The sequence below is a fragment of the Eriocheir sinensis genome, chromosome 4, assembly GCF_024679095.1.
Source record: "Eriocheir sinensis breed Jianghai 21 chromosome 4, ASM2467909v1, whole genome shotgun sequence".
Classification (NCBI taxonomy): domain Eukaryota; kingdom Metazoa; phylum Arthropoda; class Malacostraca; order Decapoda; family Varunidae; genus Eriocheir; species Eriocheir sinensis.
In genome coordinates, this window is record NC_066512.1 from 27,724,747 (window position 1) to 27,739,614 (window position 14,868).

General features: G+C 39.7%; 1 protein-coding gene across 7 annotated transcripts in view; it reads right to left on the reverse strand.

Moving 5' to 3' along the window:
- Nucleotides 1-164: 164 nt before the first annotated feature.
- LOC126981675 (phosphorylase b kinase gamma catalytic chain, skeletal muscle/heart isoform-like) overlaps nucleotides 165-14,868 on the reverse strand; it is a 29,104-nt gene continuing 14,400 nt past the window's right edge. For 4 of the 7 annotated variants that reach the window (XM_050833106.1, XM_050833105.1, XM_050833114.1 and 1 more), the window contains exons 8-12: nucleotides 14,396-14,502; nucleotides 13,901-13,998; nucleotides 8,230-8,271; nucleotides 5,200-5,358; nucleotides 165-4,504 (exon numbers count right to left, since the gene is read on the reverse strand). In XM_050833106.1, coding sequence (XP_050689063.1) covers nucleotides 4,358-4,504; nucleotides 5,200-5,358; nucleotides 8,230-8,271; nucleotides 13,901-13,998; nucleotides 14,396-14,502 — 553 coding nt within the window. In that variant the 3' untranslated portion in view covers nucleotides 165-4,357. The remainder of the gene's footprint in view (nucleotides 4,505-5,199; nucleotides 5,359-8,229; nucleotides 8,272-13,900; nucleotides 13,999-14,395; nucleotides 14,503-14,868) is intronic. The other 3 variants (XR_007734051.1, XR_007734052.1, XM_050833136.1) reach the window with 3 other exon arrangements.

Genomic DNA, 14,868 nt, shown 5'->3' on the forward strand with positions numbered 1-14,868 from the left:
GAAATTTCACAGCCTTCATGCAAGTCAAGACCTCCCGTGGCTCATCTGCCTCTGCCTGCATGACCCACCTCCCGCTGCATGCACACTGACATGATGCTTGGGTGACATGTTTATTCTTGCCCAAATATCACCCTAATGATATCCAGGATCAAGGAAACACAAAAAAATGTATCAGTTTAAATATAATTCCAAAAACTTCAATGTGCAGACATGTTTTATGAATACACTTCATAAGCCAAAACAGTTTTCAGACTAGTGTTGCTCTTCACTGCAATGTTTCCTAGTGAGGGTGTTGGGCAAGGGGCTGAACACAGAAGCCTCCACCAGGCAGACGAGGCCAATGCAGGGAGAGCTCAGCAGGACTGCTCTTGATGACAATAGTGATGTTCAGATAAACACTAAGCCTATCAACTTCAGAAGTGTTAAACACTGGATATTTTACATTCCCTGGTTTTGTTTTACATTACTAAATCTTTAGTTAAAATGCTGCACCAGCCTCTTGTTCAACACCTCAATACTTGCATAAGTTTTAAATTTACGAGACAACACCTTCATGGGCCAGTGCCTGAGTGCCTTCCATGACACAAGGAAGGAGTCAGGGCTGGTTCATGGTACAAATGAAACATGCAGCTGCTGGGGCCCCTTTGTCTGTAGGGGCCCTAAATATATTAAATATTTAATAAAAATAAGAATCTACTAATATTTGAAATTTTAACGTCTAAAAAGGAGGGAGTACGCTAGAATGCTACAAAACTTAAACCCACTTAACGCCACTAAAGGACTTTGACTGGCACTGGAAGGAGATGCAGCAACAGAGTGAGATCATTTAGTTCCTAGAGCTCCTGTTTGCATCACCGACTGTCAAGATATTACAAGTCACGCCAGCTCTGGACATTGTGATAGCTTCTTACAAAACCTTCAGTTAACAATAGTTCCCATAGATCTTGTTTGCATCTCCAGCTGTCAAGATATTACAAGTCACACCAGCTCTGGACATTGTGATAGATTCTTACAAAACCTTCAGTTAACAATAGTTCCCATAGATCTTGTTTGCATCTCCAGCTGTCAAGATATTACAAGTCACACCAGCTCTGGACATTGTGATAGATTCTTACAAAACCTTCAGTTAACAATAGTTCCCATAGATCTTGTTTGTATCTCCAGCTGTCAAGATATTACCAGCTACACTTGCTCTGGACATTGAGTTAGCTTTTTACAAAACAAAACCTTCAGTTAACAATAGTTCCGACAGATCTTGTTTGCATCACCAGCTGTCAAGATATTACAAGTGACACCAGCTCTAGACATTGAGATGGCTTCTTACAAGACCTTCAGTCAATAATCAACTCCCTCTCTTGAATTTGATATCAATTTAGTCTGGTGCAGATGATAATGCCATGTGTACCCTATTTAAGATGTCACCAGCTTCACAGTCTTTCAACTTTCCCTTCTTTAAACACTAATAATAAAGTTTCTTGAAAACCACCAGGCAATACATCACCACTCCCCATGAATGTGATGCTGTCTGTGTCTTGTAGTGCTTATTATATTAATACTTTAGTGCCTTATTAGTGAGGGTGGCAGAAGTGAGAAGAAAAAACTCTGAATTAGTAGTGATGAGGTCTATACACTGTTTGATTATCTTACACAGTGACCTGTTTCTGAAGTGATTACTCAGTATTACTCAAGATGGATAACTGATTGAAACAACCAATGGACAACTGAATGTCTGGCTCCCACCACAACCCTCTGATATCAGTCTCCTGGTCTCCTTCTTTACAATATGCTAATCTGCCTCACTCTTACCAGTACACTTGTACATTGTTTGCATTAATAGTATGGGCAGAAAAGTTAGGAACAGGCAACTAAATGCACCCAAACCTGTGCCTGCACCACAGAGGGGGATATCCTATTGCACAGCGACCAATTGAATGTTAATAGCTAAAAAAACTGTCTTTGTTGCTGTGTTAAAAGTTCACACACACATACATAAGGGTATTGAAAACAGGCTGTAGTAGTGATTATAGTACTATTTGTAAGACCATATTTTGTGGCAACAAAATGTTGAAAGAATTTAGAAAATTTAGGAGCATTAGATATCTAAAAAGTATTTTGTATTTATTAGTCAAGAAGTACAATTAAGAAAATCTCAAGTGAAATTACTAGTTTTTGTGCCACAAACTATGGAGTAAATAAATTCTCAAATTAAGTAGTAATAAAATTTTTCTCTCAAAGCATCTAACAAATGATAGATGTAATTTCTGTTTTCAATATATTACATTTCCAAACACCAAAAGACATAGCGGCATGCAGAGCACATACCTGAGTACAACAGGAAACAATTTAAAAACAACAGCTGTATCTGCATATAACACTGGCTGGGTTGGTGCAAATCCAACCCTGTGTTTTCTTCACCAAGATGTTTTCTTTGTGCCATAGTATAACAACCTTAAACATTTAAAAAGAGAAAAGCATTACCATGGTTGTAAAACTGTCACTTGACACCATATCTGTGTTTCTACCGCCAAGAACGGCTCCCAGCAACATTATTCCACTCTCCACATTCATACATTGGTGAGGGAATAATTAATACTGACCAAGTTCAGTAAGTTCAGTAAGTTCAGCCCAATAAGACTTTTACAAGACACAGCTGCATGCTAAATGTATCCAGACACTTGCATGATGACTAACAACAGTTTTAAGACAGCAATATGATTTATGGCTGTTCTTCATTGTTCCAGTCATTATTTTCATAGTATTATGACATATTTTCTTTTATCATCCAACAGCTCCATCAGCTTTAGTCACAGGATAGTACTTCGAAAAAAAAATTCTGCCTCAGTTTAACCTGTCACCAATCACCCTCCAAATTCTGCCACACTGGATATTCAACCTATCTGATAAATAACCAGGACACCTTATTCACTCACCACTGAGGGACACAGTGATTTTTATCAGTAATAAAAGCAAAGCACAAATATGAGCCTTAGCATTGCCTTTATGAGTGCCTGACATCACCATGCAGTGTGCCCATCCAGCGGCTGCTCCAGCACAGCCACACTCCCTCACCCACGCCACACTCTAAACTGACTAGTGATACCGTGTTAACTTTATGTTTTGAAATCATGTATTTTATCTTGAAAAAATGCAGCACTAGTGTCCCTGTTACTCTCTCCTCTAGTTGCTCAACAACAAGAGGTATTTTGCTCTAAAACAAAAAGCAGATAATTCAATAACAATAAACAGTGAAGTCTAAGAAAACAAAATTCATCTCGGATATAATAATACTGTTCACAGTAAAATAAATATTTATACATAAAATGGCAAGTGCTGTGGAAGAAAAGAAAGCTATATACAAAAGATTTCAATCTACATTAATTTACAAGGTTTCCTGTGCACCACAACCTCAAACACGTCCCAGGAGCATCGCAGTCCATTCATCGATGAGCCTTTTTGGTACTTTCCAGAGCTCCAGGTTTTAGAAGACTGTTTTTTGAGGGATTGCAATTTACTGCCTTTGAAAACTGAAAATTTCTGGGAGAATATCAAATTATCTGTTAACACGAATGCAGACTACAAGATTTCCTGACAATATAGTGGAACTTGGATTAATGGACTTTCACTGATCTTAATTAACTTGTCCCGACACTAAGACAAACTCCCTGGGGTGACCGTCTGGCCGTGACGTGCAGTGAATAAATAATGTGATGTAATGAAACACTCACCTTGCCTACATGATAAAGCTACTGTGTAATATCAGAATATGCTTAAATATAATAAATGTTTTTTTGTGCAATACTTGTTTTTGTCCCTCACGGATCAGTAATCCCTGTGATAGCATTTCAAAACCTTGTTTCAGCTTGAGGGAAAGTTTCTCCTGTCTGATGTGGATGAAATACTTGACTTTCCTAACAGAAGGAATGGCTTGTCTTTCACAGTATACAGATGGCCCTCAATTTCATGGACTACCAGAGAAGGGCTGTTAAATAAAAACTACTAGAAGTATAGATTTTCCTTGTGGGTATTTAACAAAACATTTAATTATAAATAATCATATTATTATACCACTACTAAACTCTTAAGTGTTTTGATCAGATCATACTTTTGTTCAACACTTATATGTATGTTATATGTACTCATAGGTATACATACCGAACTATGTTTGCTGTCTGGTAATTGGGGGTGTAGCAGAAATTAAATCATCCAGAATTTCTTTCCAAAAAATCTGAAAACCAGGATATTGAGGTTCCAGAAAATTAAGGGTCAACTGTGCAAAGAAAAACTTTCTCCTGCTTGGAGTGCCCAGAGTAAGAGGCTATTTTCATCATTCTTAGTGAGCTCCTACTGGTGAGCGTCACTATGCCCGGGTCAATATGAGGGGACTATTGAGGGGGCTGCGAGGGTAGTCAATCTTGGGGGAGTTCTGGAAGAGGGCGGCACGGTCCTGGCCCTCTCCCTTCTTCACCCAATGGCCATACACACGGAAGGCATAGTTGTCAATCACCTGCAAAAGATTTAAATGTTTAGTATTCTGGGACCTCTATTCAAACAAGAAACAAGAGGTTACCCTCCCCCCTTTTTTTGCAGCAATGGGAACAGCTCAAAGGCATAAAAAAACAGAAAAACAAAAGCCCACCAAGCACTGTTCCAGCAAAAAGAGTGTAAACGAGATGGTCAATTTTGGTTTGAGAGGCGTGATGATATTCCCTACCATTTATAAGCTTATATTCCTACTTATTATCACACCAGCCATTACCTCACATTCCTGCTTATTCTGGGAGGTGTTTTCAAGGCCTTACAGAAACAAGAAGCTCACACCGCACCATTTATAAGCTTACATGGCTGCCTATTAAAATGCCAGCCATTACCTAATATTCCTGCTTATTCTGGGATCTGTAACCATGGCCATGCAGAAACAAAAAGCTGACATCTCACTGCCAATCACTAGTCAATATGTCTGTTTCTATTTGCCTCAGGGCTCATTTGTGCATATGTGCTTATGTGGATTCCCTGTAAATACTTTTCTGTAGCAAACAATGTTCCTTTTCTCTGCCCTTGGCCTACTTATGGTAAATATAACTAGATCATAGGCCCCACTTTCTGTCAATGTTTTCCTTGCTCCTCTACCTGACTATCACGACAGGATAAGAAAAGTTTACCCTTAACACGAGCCCAAAGAATGAGCATCGTGGGTCTCACCTTGCGCAGGGCCTTGACGCGGTATGGATCGACGCGTGTCACCGCCAGGGACACCGGCTCGGGGGTGTAGCGCAGCCGCTGGATCCTGATGACAGCCCGCACGCACAGCGCGCCAAACTGGAACATCTTGCGTGCGTTGAAGGGCCGACCTTTGTATTGCTGGGATGGCAAAGAGGACAAGTCAGTCTGGTGTGCATACTTGTGTAGGGGTGTGTGTGTGTTGGTGTTCTTATTGAAGTCACACACGCCAAAGCTTTATAAATTATGTACTCACTTCATTGTGATAATGCAAAATTATCTTGGTACACTTGATTATAAAATGTGACAAATACAGACTACTTAAATATTTTTAGACATTTTCAAAGGCTCTTTGTCATCATCATCAATATAATCATAAATGGTATACTAGAGCAGCATGTCCAAAGTTGGTATTTTAATTCTTTCATGCACCATGATGTGATTCGCAGCAAAACAGAATCGTCTACATCTGAGCTTTTGACTCGAATCGAGTCAAAAACTTTGAAAAATTCGCCAAAAATAAAGTATCTTTCAGAATCGCATCAAAGTTTTTTGCGTCAAAGATCCAAACTAGACCTATAAAATAAACTAATTGTCAACTCTCTCGTGCCATTGGATTTGAAGTGATAATTGCCTCTCAGGCAGGCAGAAAGAGCGCGATCCTTGTCCCCTTTTTATTTTTTTTTTTTAAATTTTTTTTATTATTTTTTTTTATTTTTTTTTTTTTTTTTTATTTTTCTTCTTATCTCTTCCAAAAAAACAAAAATATATAATATAAAAAGGAAAAAAAGAACTGTGAAAAAAAAATCAATAAAAAAAAAAAAAAAAAAAAAAGGTCATTATTCCATGAGGCCCCCCAGGAGCCCCAGGAGGATGTCACAGTGGAAGAAGAGAAAACTTATTAAACTTTTGTGAAAGAAAAGGTTAATGATGAAAAAAAAAAAAATATCAAAAAAAAAAAAAAAATGTGTGTCTTTTGAATCTGTAACTCTGCCAGATCAATCATAGATACTTGACAATAAAGCAAGTTAGGAAGTTTGTATAGTAGCAAAAAAAGTGTAACAACACTTTGTTAATACACTACAGAACTGAAAGAACTTTTATATATATATCAGAGCCGAAAGGGTCTCTTTCTTGGCCACTCTAGCAGTGAGTGCTCTCAGAGGACACTGCTATTCAATGGTTCTAACTAGAAGTGTAAAAGACATCTCATGACTGCAGAAACATCCATCTCTGCCACTCTGAGCAAGTGTGGCAGGGGAGGGACACACATACTGCGGCACAGAACTGGTTTGTAGTTATGGAGCTCAAAGTTCACTGATTATGATAATACTGCTGCACAAAGATTATAATAATAATGATGATTTGACCCAGAATATATATATATATATATATATATATATATATATATATATATATATATATATATATATATATATATATATATATATATATATATATATATATGGCTGAAAAAGCAGGCCATCTGTAAGCCCTACAGCAGCACTTCCAGCACCACCATGGCCCTGCAAGTGATGAGTTAACACAGCAGAGCACAACCAACCAGGGAGGGGCGCTGCACCACCCATGGCATGTTCTCATACTTGAGAAGACACTCAACCTTTCTGACAGACCAATTGGTAACACCTGTGGCTTGAGGTGTCAGTCCGAGTGATTGTTCCCATCTCACTTTGCATCTTGCTTCCCTCAACTTTCCTGCTTCTCTTGTCTTCAACATTTATCAACAACCCTTACAGCTGATCCAGTTATTGCTGACACATCACAGTGCAACAAACTAATGTACGAAAGACAACGTAAGAAATGTGATTTCATTATTTACAAATTTTGTTTTATAAATCATAATTAAGTGAAGGAGTGTCTTTTATGTATAAGGTTGCTTTTATTGGTGATACCGTCCCTATCCCAATTTTAGACATTCCCAAGATGCACAGTTACTACAGGTGAGTCAGTTTTAATACCAAGTGCTACGGGGCTGAACATGCTTCACCCCCAAGTGTGGCAACAGGAAAAAAAAACACGCATGGTTTTATCCTCTATGTGCTTTTTCTAACAGTAAGAGAAGGCAGACCGAGAGCTGACTAGAATAAACAAGACATTCACACAACATGCTGCTACTTCCATGACAAAGAAACTGAGATGCCCCAAAGAAGTACCATGTCAGGTCCAGCACTACACTGATAATCCCTTCTCAAGAAAATTCTAAGTTGTGGAAAGGACACAACATAAGGAAGGTTGTTCTCAGGATGTAACCTAACCTCATCTAGCCAATTCTAGGTCCAAGGAGAAAATTTTATGTCTTGAAAGACTCCAAGTGGGAGGTAGGAAGATACAGTAGAGGAAAGCTCTCTCAGAACAAACAGGGAGATACAGACATTATTCCTAGCTGACTGGGCAATGGAAAAAATTATAAGTTGTGGAAAGGACACAAAATAAGGAAGGTTGTCTTGAAAGCTGAAGGGGCTGATGGAGCTAGCATAAAAATGATAGTAGTTGTTGTTGTTCAATAAATGGCTGTATAAATGAATGCTGAGGATAAGGAGGAGGAGGGGCAATAGTAGGAAGGAGGAGGAGGAGGAGCAATAGTAGGAAGAGGAGGAGGAGGAGAAGGAGCAATAATAGAAGGAAGAGGAGGTTTAAGCTGTGGATGATAATGAAGAACTAAAACCGTAACAAATTATGACAACCCTAATGAAGAAAACACTATCAATATCACTCCAGGCAATATCATTATTACTATTATTACTGAGATCCATGAAAGGAAATCAAGGAAAAATAAAAAATCAGATATAGACCAAAAGAGGTCCATCCAAGAGCAGATATGAATTTATCCCTAACACGAGTAAAAAAGCAAATAAAGTAATCTACATGCACCTAAAAATGCATTACACAAGAGGATAGAATCAAGCATGGGAATCCATTCAGCCTGTGCCCTCAACCCCTGGCAGGGTCATGGTGGTGGTGGTGGCAGTGACGCCCGGCGGTAACACTCACCTTCTTATCGACGGTGACCACAAGGTTCCGACTCCGGCAAGGCTAGAAGAGGCATGTCATGAGAGGCTACGGCATGCATGGAGCTCAAGCAGTAAGAGGGCAAAAAATCATGGTTGTGAAAAAATAAATGTAAAAAAGATAACCAGCAGCGAACCCTCAGTCAGTCGCTTGAGCCACATGGAGAAGGGTTTGAGAGGCGGGCACGAGATTTATTTTTCTTCCTCTACTTTTCATTTAACGTATACTTATTTTCCCTTATGGAGTTGGACAGTAGCTATGAGACGGCAAACGGATTCTCACTCTACAAGGAGATGGTTGATTGAGTGATCGATTGAGGTATCATCCACACAACAGTTATAGTGGTCATATGGCCCTGATACAAGATGGACTAAGGTTTAAACGACTCAGGTAATTAGACTCGCACAGAAAGAAGAATGGTGCAAAGTTCATAAAGGCCATTGGAGGCTGTGTGAGAAAGGTTCATCCCATCGAGAGACTTACAAGACAAGAACAGTTAAAAAATTGCCTTTGAACCCTAATCCATACCAAGCCCAAAGTAAAAATATTTAAAATTAACTGAAAACTTTGATATCTTTTACCATCTCATATGCTTATAGTCACTTTACAATATGAAGGGAACATGGATGCATTTTAATCAAACTAACCAATCCTTGAAATAGTAAAGCTCTTCAGGACAATATTACAATACTACCATAAGGAGGGGGTCTATTGTAACATGGTAATATAGGAGTAGTATAATTTTAGGCTTTGCACGAGGCTATGTTCTGAAGTCAAAAGTAGCGTCTGTCCCATCTTCCCACGGTCTCTCTCCTCTCCTTCTCCCTCCCCCTGTGTGGTGCTGGCTGAGTGTGTGAGGCTCCGCTGCAGTAAGACGTGGTAGGGTAAAATGGAAGAAAATACGCAGGCTCAGTCAAGAATAATCAACAGGTATGAATTAAGTTGTCCTTCAGGGTGAGGGCTCCCAACCACTTGCATTTAACGTTTTATTTTTATTTCACAGCTTATCACATGCATCCACAATACACTGTTATTTAATTTGCTCTGATTTGTGAACTTTTACTGGCATGCTTTCACAATCCATGACTACGGATGAGGCAGAGAACAGGACACCACTGAACTGTTGTCTGGTAAGAGGTTGTCAGAGGGCAGCACTGTACTTAACCACAGAGCCAGAGAATAGGAGAGTTTGGCCTACTTCATCACAGCCGCTATTTCGCTACCAATTGAGCCATGTGAAATTCAAATTGATGCTGATACAATGTTCTTTTGTGCTCTATGTACTTCTTTGAGATTCTAATCATACCCAGAGCACAAAAAACACTGGTATCAACATTGGTTTGAATTGTGACGGCTCTCTGTGTAACAACGTGGCGCTTGTGATGACGTTGGCCAGACTCTCCTATTCTATTGCTCTGGTCCTTGTCTGGAGCTGAGTTGTTATCTTCAGACACAAGAACTGATGAGTATGTACAGTGCTACCTTCTCTATATAAGCATCTTTGAAAGTCCTCCATTCACTAGGTATTTCTTTGGTTGAATGGAGCAAGGCTTTTCCCTACACAGAGGGTTGGGAGCCCCCATTATAACATCAATCACCAGAACCACATTCCCGAGTGCAACACAATGCCAGACAAAATTCCAGGAGACCAATCAGTAAACAGGAAAGACCTCTGCTCAGACTGCGAGTGTGCATGTGTGTGTGTGTGTGTGTGTGTGTGTGTGTGTGTGTATTACCGGAGACAGGACAAGAGGTGAAGAAAATATCCTCACGCACAATAAAAGGTCCATAATATAGTGTTCTCAAAAAATATGGCTGAATAAAATGTGTGTAAGTGTGCGTGTGTGTGTTTATATTGCTTATTAATGACTGAACTAGACTTGTCACATTTATACTAAAAAATCTCACTACATAACAACCTCTCTGAGACATGACCTTTACCTAGCTACACAACACATCACAGCACAACACAACACAACACCAAGAGAGTGGCCGTACCTCCAACGTTCCTGTCTAGGGTGGAAACCAGAAACATCTCCAGATTAGACACCCATCAAGGCAAGAATTTAAATGAAATGCCCTGACAACTAACTCTCCCTTGTCTGCTCCTGCCCTGAATCTACCATGATATCTAATGACCAGTAAAAAACTAGTCCTTCATCTCTAAGAAGGAAAGATTCTGTGGGTTTTTTGCTACACTTATTAGCTGAATACAACCTTACATTCATACCCCCAGCCTAATATGCCAATCCTATGCAAGGGAGTATTTGTAATAAGGGAGAACTCTATATTCAAGGTACAAAGTTAAAAGCTATTCCCTTTTTTACCCGAGGCTTTTCTGTTGACTATGTTCCAAAGTTAATATGCTATTCCTATGAAGGGGATCTGCTTACCCTATGCAAACCATTTAGAAGAAGCGATACTCTACTACTGATCTCTTCTTCTTCTCATTTAACGTCTTTATTTTCCCTTGTGGGGTTGGACGGGCTATGAGTCTCTCCCGCTCTTGGCAATCATATACTCTCTCCTCATTGATGCTCTACTGTTAAAAATTCATTCCATTCATTACCTCTCATCTACCTGCATATCTCCAATCCGTCCATATCTTACACTAACTCCACTGCCACTACACTGAGAGATAGTACATACTCATTTATAAGGAGGAATATTCTACGATGAATGGCATTAAAAATCAATTCCCGTCATCAGTCTTCATCTAACTGCCTATCTCCAATTGTCTCCATATCTTACACTAACTCCACTGCCAATATACTGATGGATAGTCCTCATATAGACATAAACACGCACACATGCACACATAGCTAAAACAGAGGCCTCCCACATTAGTAGTAAGTCATTAACCAAAACAAAAACTCTGTACTAATGGAGCACAGTTAAAGAGTTGTATGTAAAAAGATGCTGAAGCTGAGAGCAGGAAAGGCATCGGGAGTCTGAGGAAACAGCGAAGCGGGGAGAATCAAGATGGAAGGATGAAGATATGATGAATGGACGAAGATGGAATGACAGAAGTAGATGTTTGGGGAATAAAGGTAAACACAGAATAAATAAGGATATGTTTCTTCCTCCTTAAACCTATCACTGTGGCTATGTGTACTGTGCTCTGATATGTGCATCCAGCGGTTTGGGGTTAGTACCAGGCGACCCAATTTCTTTTTACTGTTTACAGAAAGTCACAAAACTGATCCCATTAAATGTTAGTAGTGTTGAGAACCATGAAAAGGGGAAATTAATATATACACCCTAAAATATGAGTCCATTAAACACTGGTGCTCCTGTTGACCCAGTAGCAGCGACGGGCCAAATTTGTGCCATGATTTAAACCCCCCAAAATAGATGATACGTAAACTGATCACAAATGCTTTGATATATATTATGAAATGGTTTGTGTGTGATGATTTTTTCTCATTACCATTAAGAAACATGATCCCCGCTGCTACTGGGTCAAATGTTAGTATTGTGTTCAGAACCATTAGGTGAGGAAGTTAATATATACATACTAAAATCTGTGTCCATTAAATACTAGTGTTGTGTAGAAGGGAAAATAACAAAAAGTACAGATGAAAACAAGTAAAAATGTGATTTCCAGAAGAAAAAAATATGTTCAAAATGGAAAGAAATCATGATGAACACAAAACGGAGAAACAAAAACTCTGTAAAAAGAAAAACACAAAAAAATTATACAAAACATATGCATAAAAGAAAACAATAAAATATAAAACGTGTATTTATGAACAAACATAAAAAAATAACACACAAATAACGGGAAATGCAAAATTAAGTCTCCCTGTTGGTCATACTTTGGGTTGTGACTTGAAATAGAGAAACTTCAAAATACTATTGATGGATTTTTTTAATTGAACTAAATTAACTGAACTAACTAATGAGGAGCTGCTGGAACTGCCTACAAAGAGGAAGGAAGCTGGGAAGGTGAGGGCGGGGAAGCAGCCAGGAAGCAACGAGGAACAGTGAATGGAGAACAGAGGTGAGGAGAGGCGAAGGAAGGGCAAAGATTTAGGAACCAACTTACCAGAACAAATTAAGTAAATGAGATGAGGGAAAAAAAGCTGGGAAATGAGAGCAATGGAACAACTCATGAATAGGAACCTTAAGTATAGGAGGAAGAGTGAAAGAACTGAAATTAGGGGAGGCGAAGGAAGGGCAAAGATTTAAGAACCAACTTACCAGAACAAATTAAGTAAATGAGATGAGGGAAAAAAAGCTGGGAAATGAGAGCAATGGAACAACTCATGAATGGGAACCTCAAGTATAGGAGGAAGAGTGAAAGAACTGAGATTAGGGGAGGTGAAGGGCAAAGATTTAGGAACCAACTTACCAGAACAAATTATTAAGTAAATGAGATGAGGGAAAAAAAGCTGGGAAATGAGAGCAATGGAACAACTCATGAATAGGAACCTTAAGTATAGGAGGAAGAGTGAAAAGAGAACTGAGATTAGGGGAGGCGAAGGAAGGGCAAAGATTTAGGAACCAACTTATACCAGAACAAATTATTAAGTAAATGAGATGAGGGAAAAAAAGCTGGGAAATGAGAGCAATAGAACAACTCATGAATAGGAACCTTAAGTATAGGAGGAAGAGTGAAAGAACTGAAATTAGGGGAGGCGAAGGAAGGGCAAAGATTTAAGAACCAACTTACCAGAACAAATTAAGTAAATGAGATGAGGGAAAAAAAGCTGGGAAATGAGAGCAATGGAACAACGCATGAATGGGAACCTCAAGTATAGGAGGAAGAGTGAAAGAACTGAAATTAGGGGAGGCGAAGGAAGGGCAAAGATTTAAGAACCAACTTACCAGAACAAATTAAGTAAATGAGATGAGGGAAAAAAAGCTGGGAAATGAGAGCAATGGAACAACGCATGAATAGGAACCTTGAGTATTAGGAGGAAGAGTGAAAGGAGAACTGAGATTAGGGGAGGTGAAGGGCAGGCAGAGATTAAGGAACCAATTAATACCAGAACAAATTATTAAGTAAATAAGATGATAAAAAAAGCAGGGAAATGAAAGCAATAATGAATAGGAACCTTAAGTATAGAAGGAAGAGTGAATGGAGAACTGAGATGAGTAGAGGCGAAGGGCAGGCAGAGATTAAGGAACCAATTAATACCAAGACAAATCAATATCAAGTACATGAGATGAGAGAAAAAAAAAAGTTATGAAACCTAGGAGAAAGAAAGGCCCAAAACCTTGTCTTAGAGAGCCATGGGACTGATGGAAGTCTAAGAACAGAAGTAAGTTATCACAGGCCCAGAGCTGTGCTGACCACTGGCCTGCTGACAATGGGAAACACACTCAGAATTCAGTGTTTAGGGCCAGCATAGCAGAATTTCTTTTAACACAACAATAATTTTTTAGCAAAGCAATAATTTACTTTTTTGAGAGGGACAATCATGGCTCAACCTCTTGCCTTGATCTCTGAGGGAATGTAAGACAGACACAACAAGAAGAACGTTACTCTAAACTTGTACAGGAAATGAAAACAGTGACTCGGGAGAGGATGAAAATAGTAAGGCAGTAATAGTAGCAGCAGCAGAATCAGCAACAGCACTGAGGGCCTGATGGGAAAGAGAAAATGGCCAGATAATCACAAACACGCATACACACACAAGACGCTCACCATGATCTGGAAAAAGTCGTGGGTGAGCGCCTGCTGGACAGTGATGCGGCGCGAGGGGTCCACCACCAGCAGCTTGGAGATGAGGTCCTTGGGGCTGTCTGTGAGAGGGGAGGAGGAATGGACATGACTCAACACTCACTCCAAGGCACTCCCAGGCACCACAAGGCACACCGTTGCTCTGAAATGTGCTGCTGGCTCCCCTCGTAGGTTGTCGGCTGGTGTGACTGTCTGTGTGTGACTGTGTGGGTGATTGTGTGTGTGTTCTTACCTATTTGTGTATTTCCAGGATTCAGTCAAGGTCGTAATGTCCCCCATTATATCACAATCAGCTCTGAAATGCTCCAAGACAGTGAGACATCTTGAACATCCCACTCCCTCCCTTCTTCCCCTTCACACTCAACTTATTATAAAACCTGAGCGACATAGATCATACTGTACCCCTTACCCCTCTTCCTCCCCCTAACACTGACCCAGGAGACACCACTTGGCACCCACCTGTGATGTCCTCCCACTCAGGGGAGTTGAAGGAGTACTTGCCCTCCATGATGTTGCGGATCATCACCATCTGCTTACGGTGCCAGAATGGCGGACAGCCCACCAGCCTGCATGATGGTACACATGAGTGAGGGAGACGCACACCAAGACACACACTAACACATACCCATGACCCTTGATTCTGTGAACTAATAAGAGGGAAGTTTGAGCTGTCTAAATAAAACAAGAGTCCATGTTTTGCAAATCACTTCTCTTTCGGCCACTTCTCTCTAATCTTTTTAGGAGCAGTGAGTAGCAGGCATTTTTTCATTATTGTTTTCTTTTTTTTAAGCCCTTGAACTGTTCCCTTTGCTGTAAAAAAAAAAAAGGGACATTCAACAGACCATTAAATTATTGTACTGACAGCAAACACCAAAGCTTTTTAAACAGATAAAGTTTGAGAGTAATGTTCATATACGCTGTCTTCTTTAAAC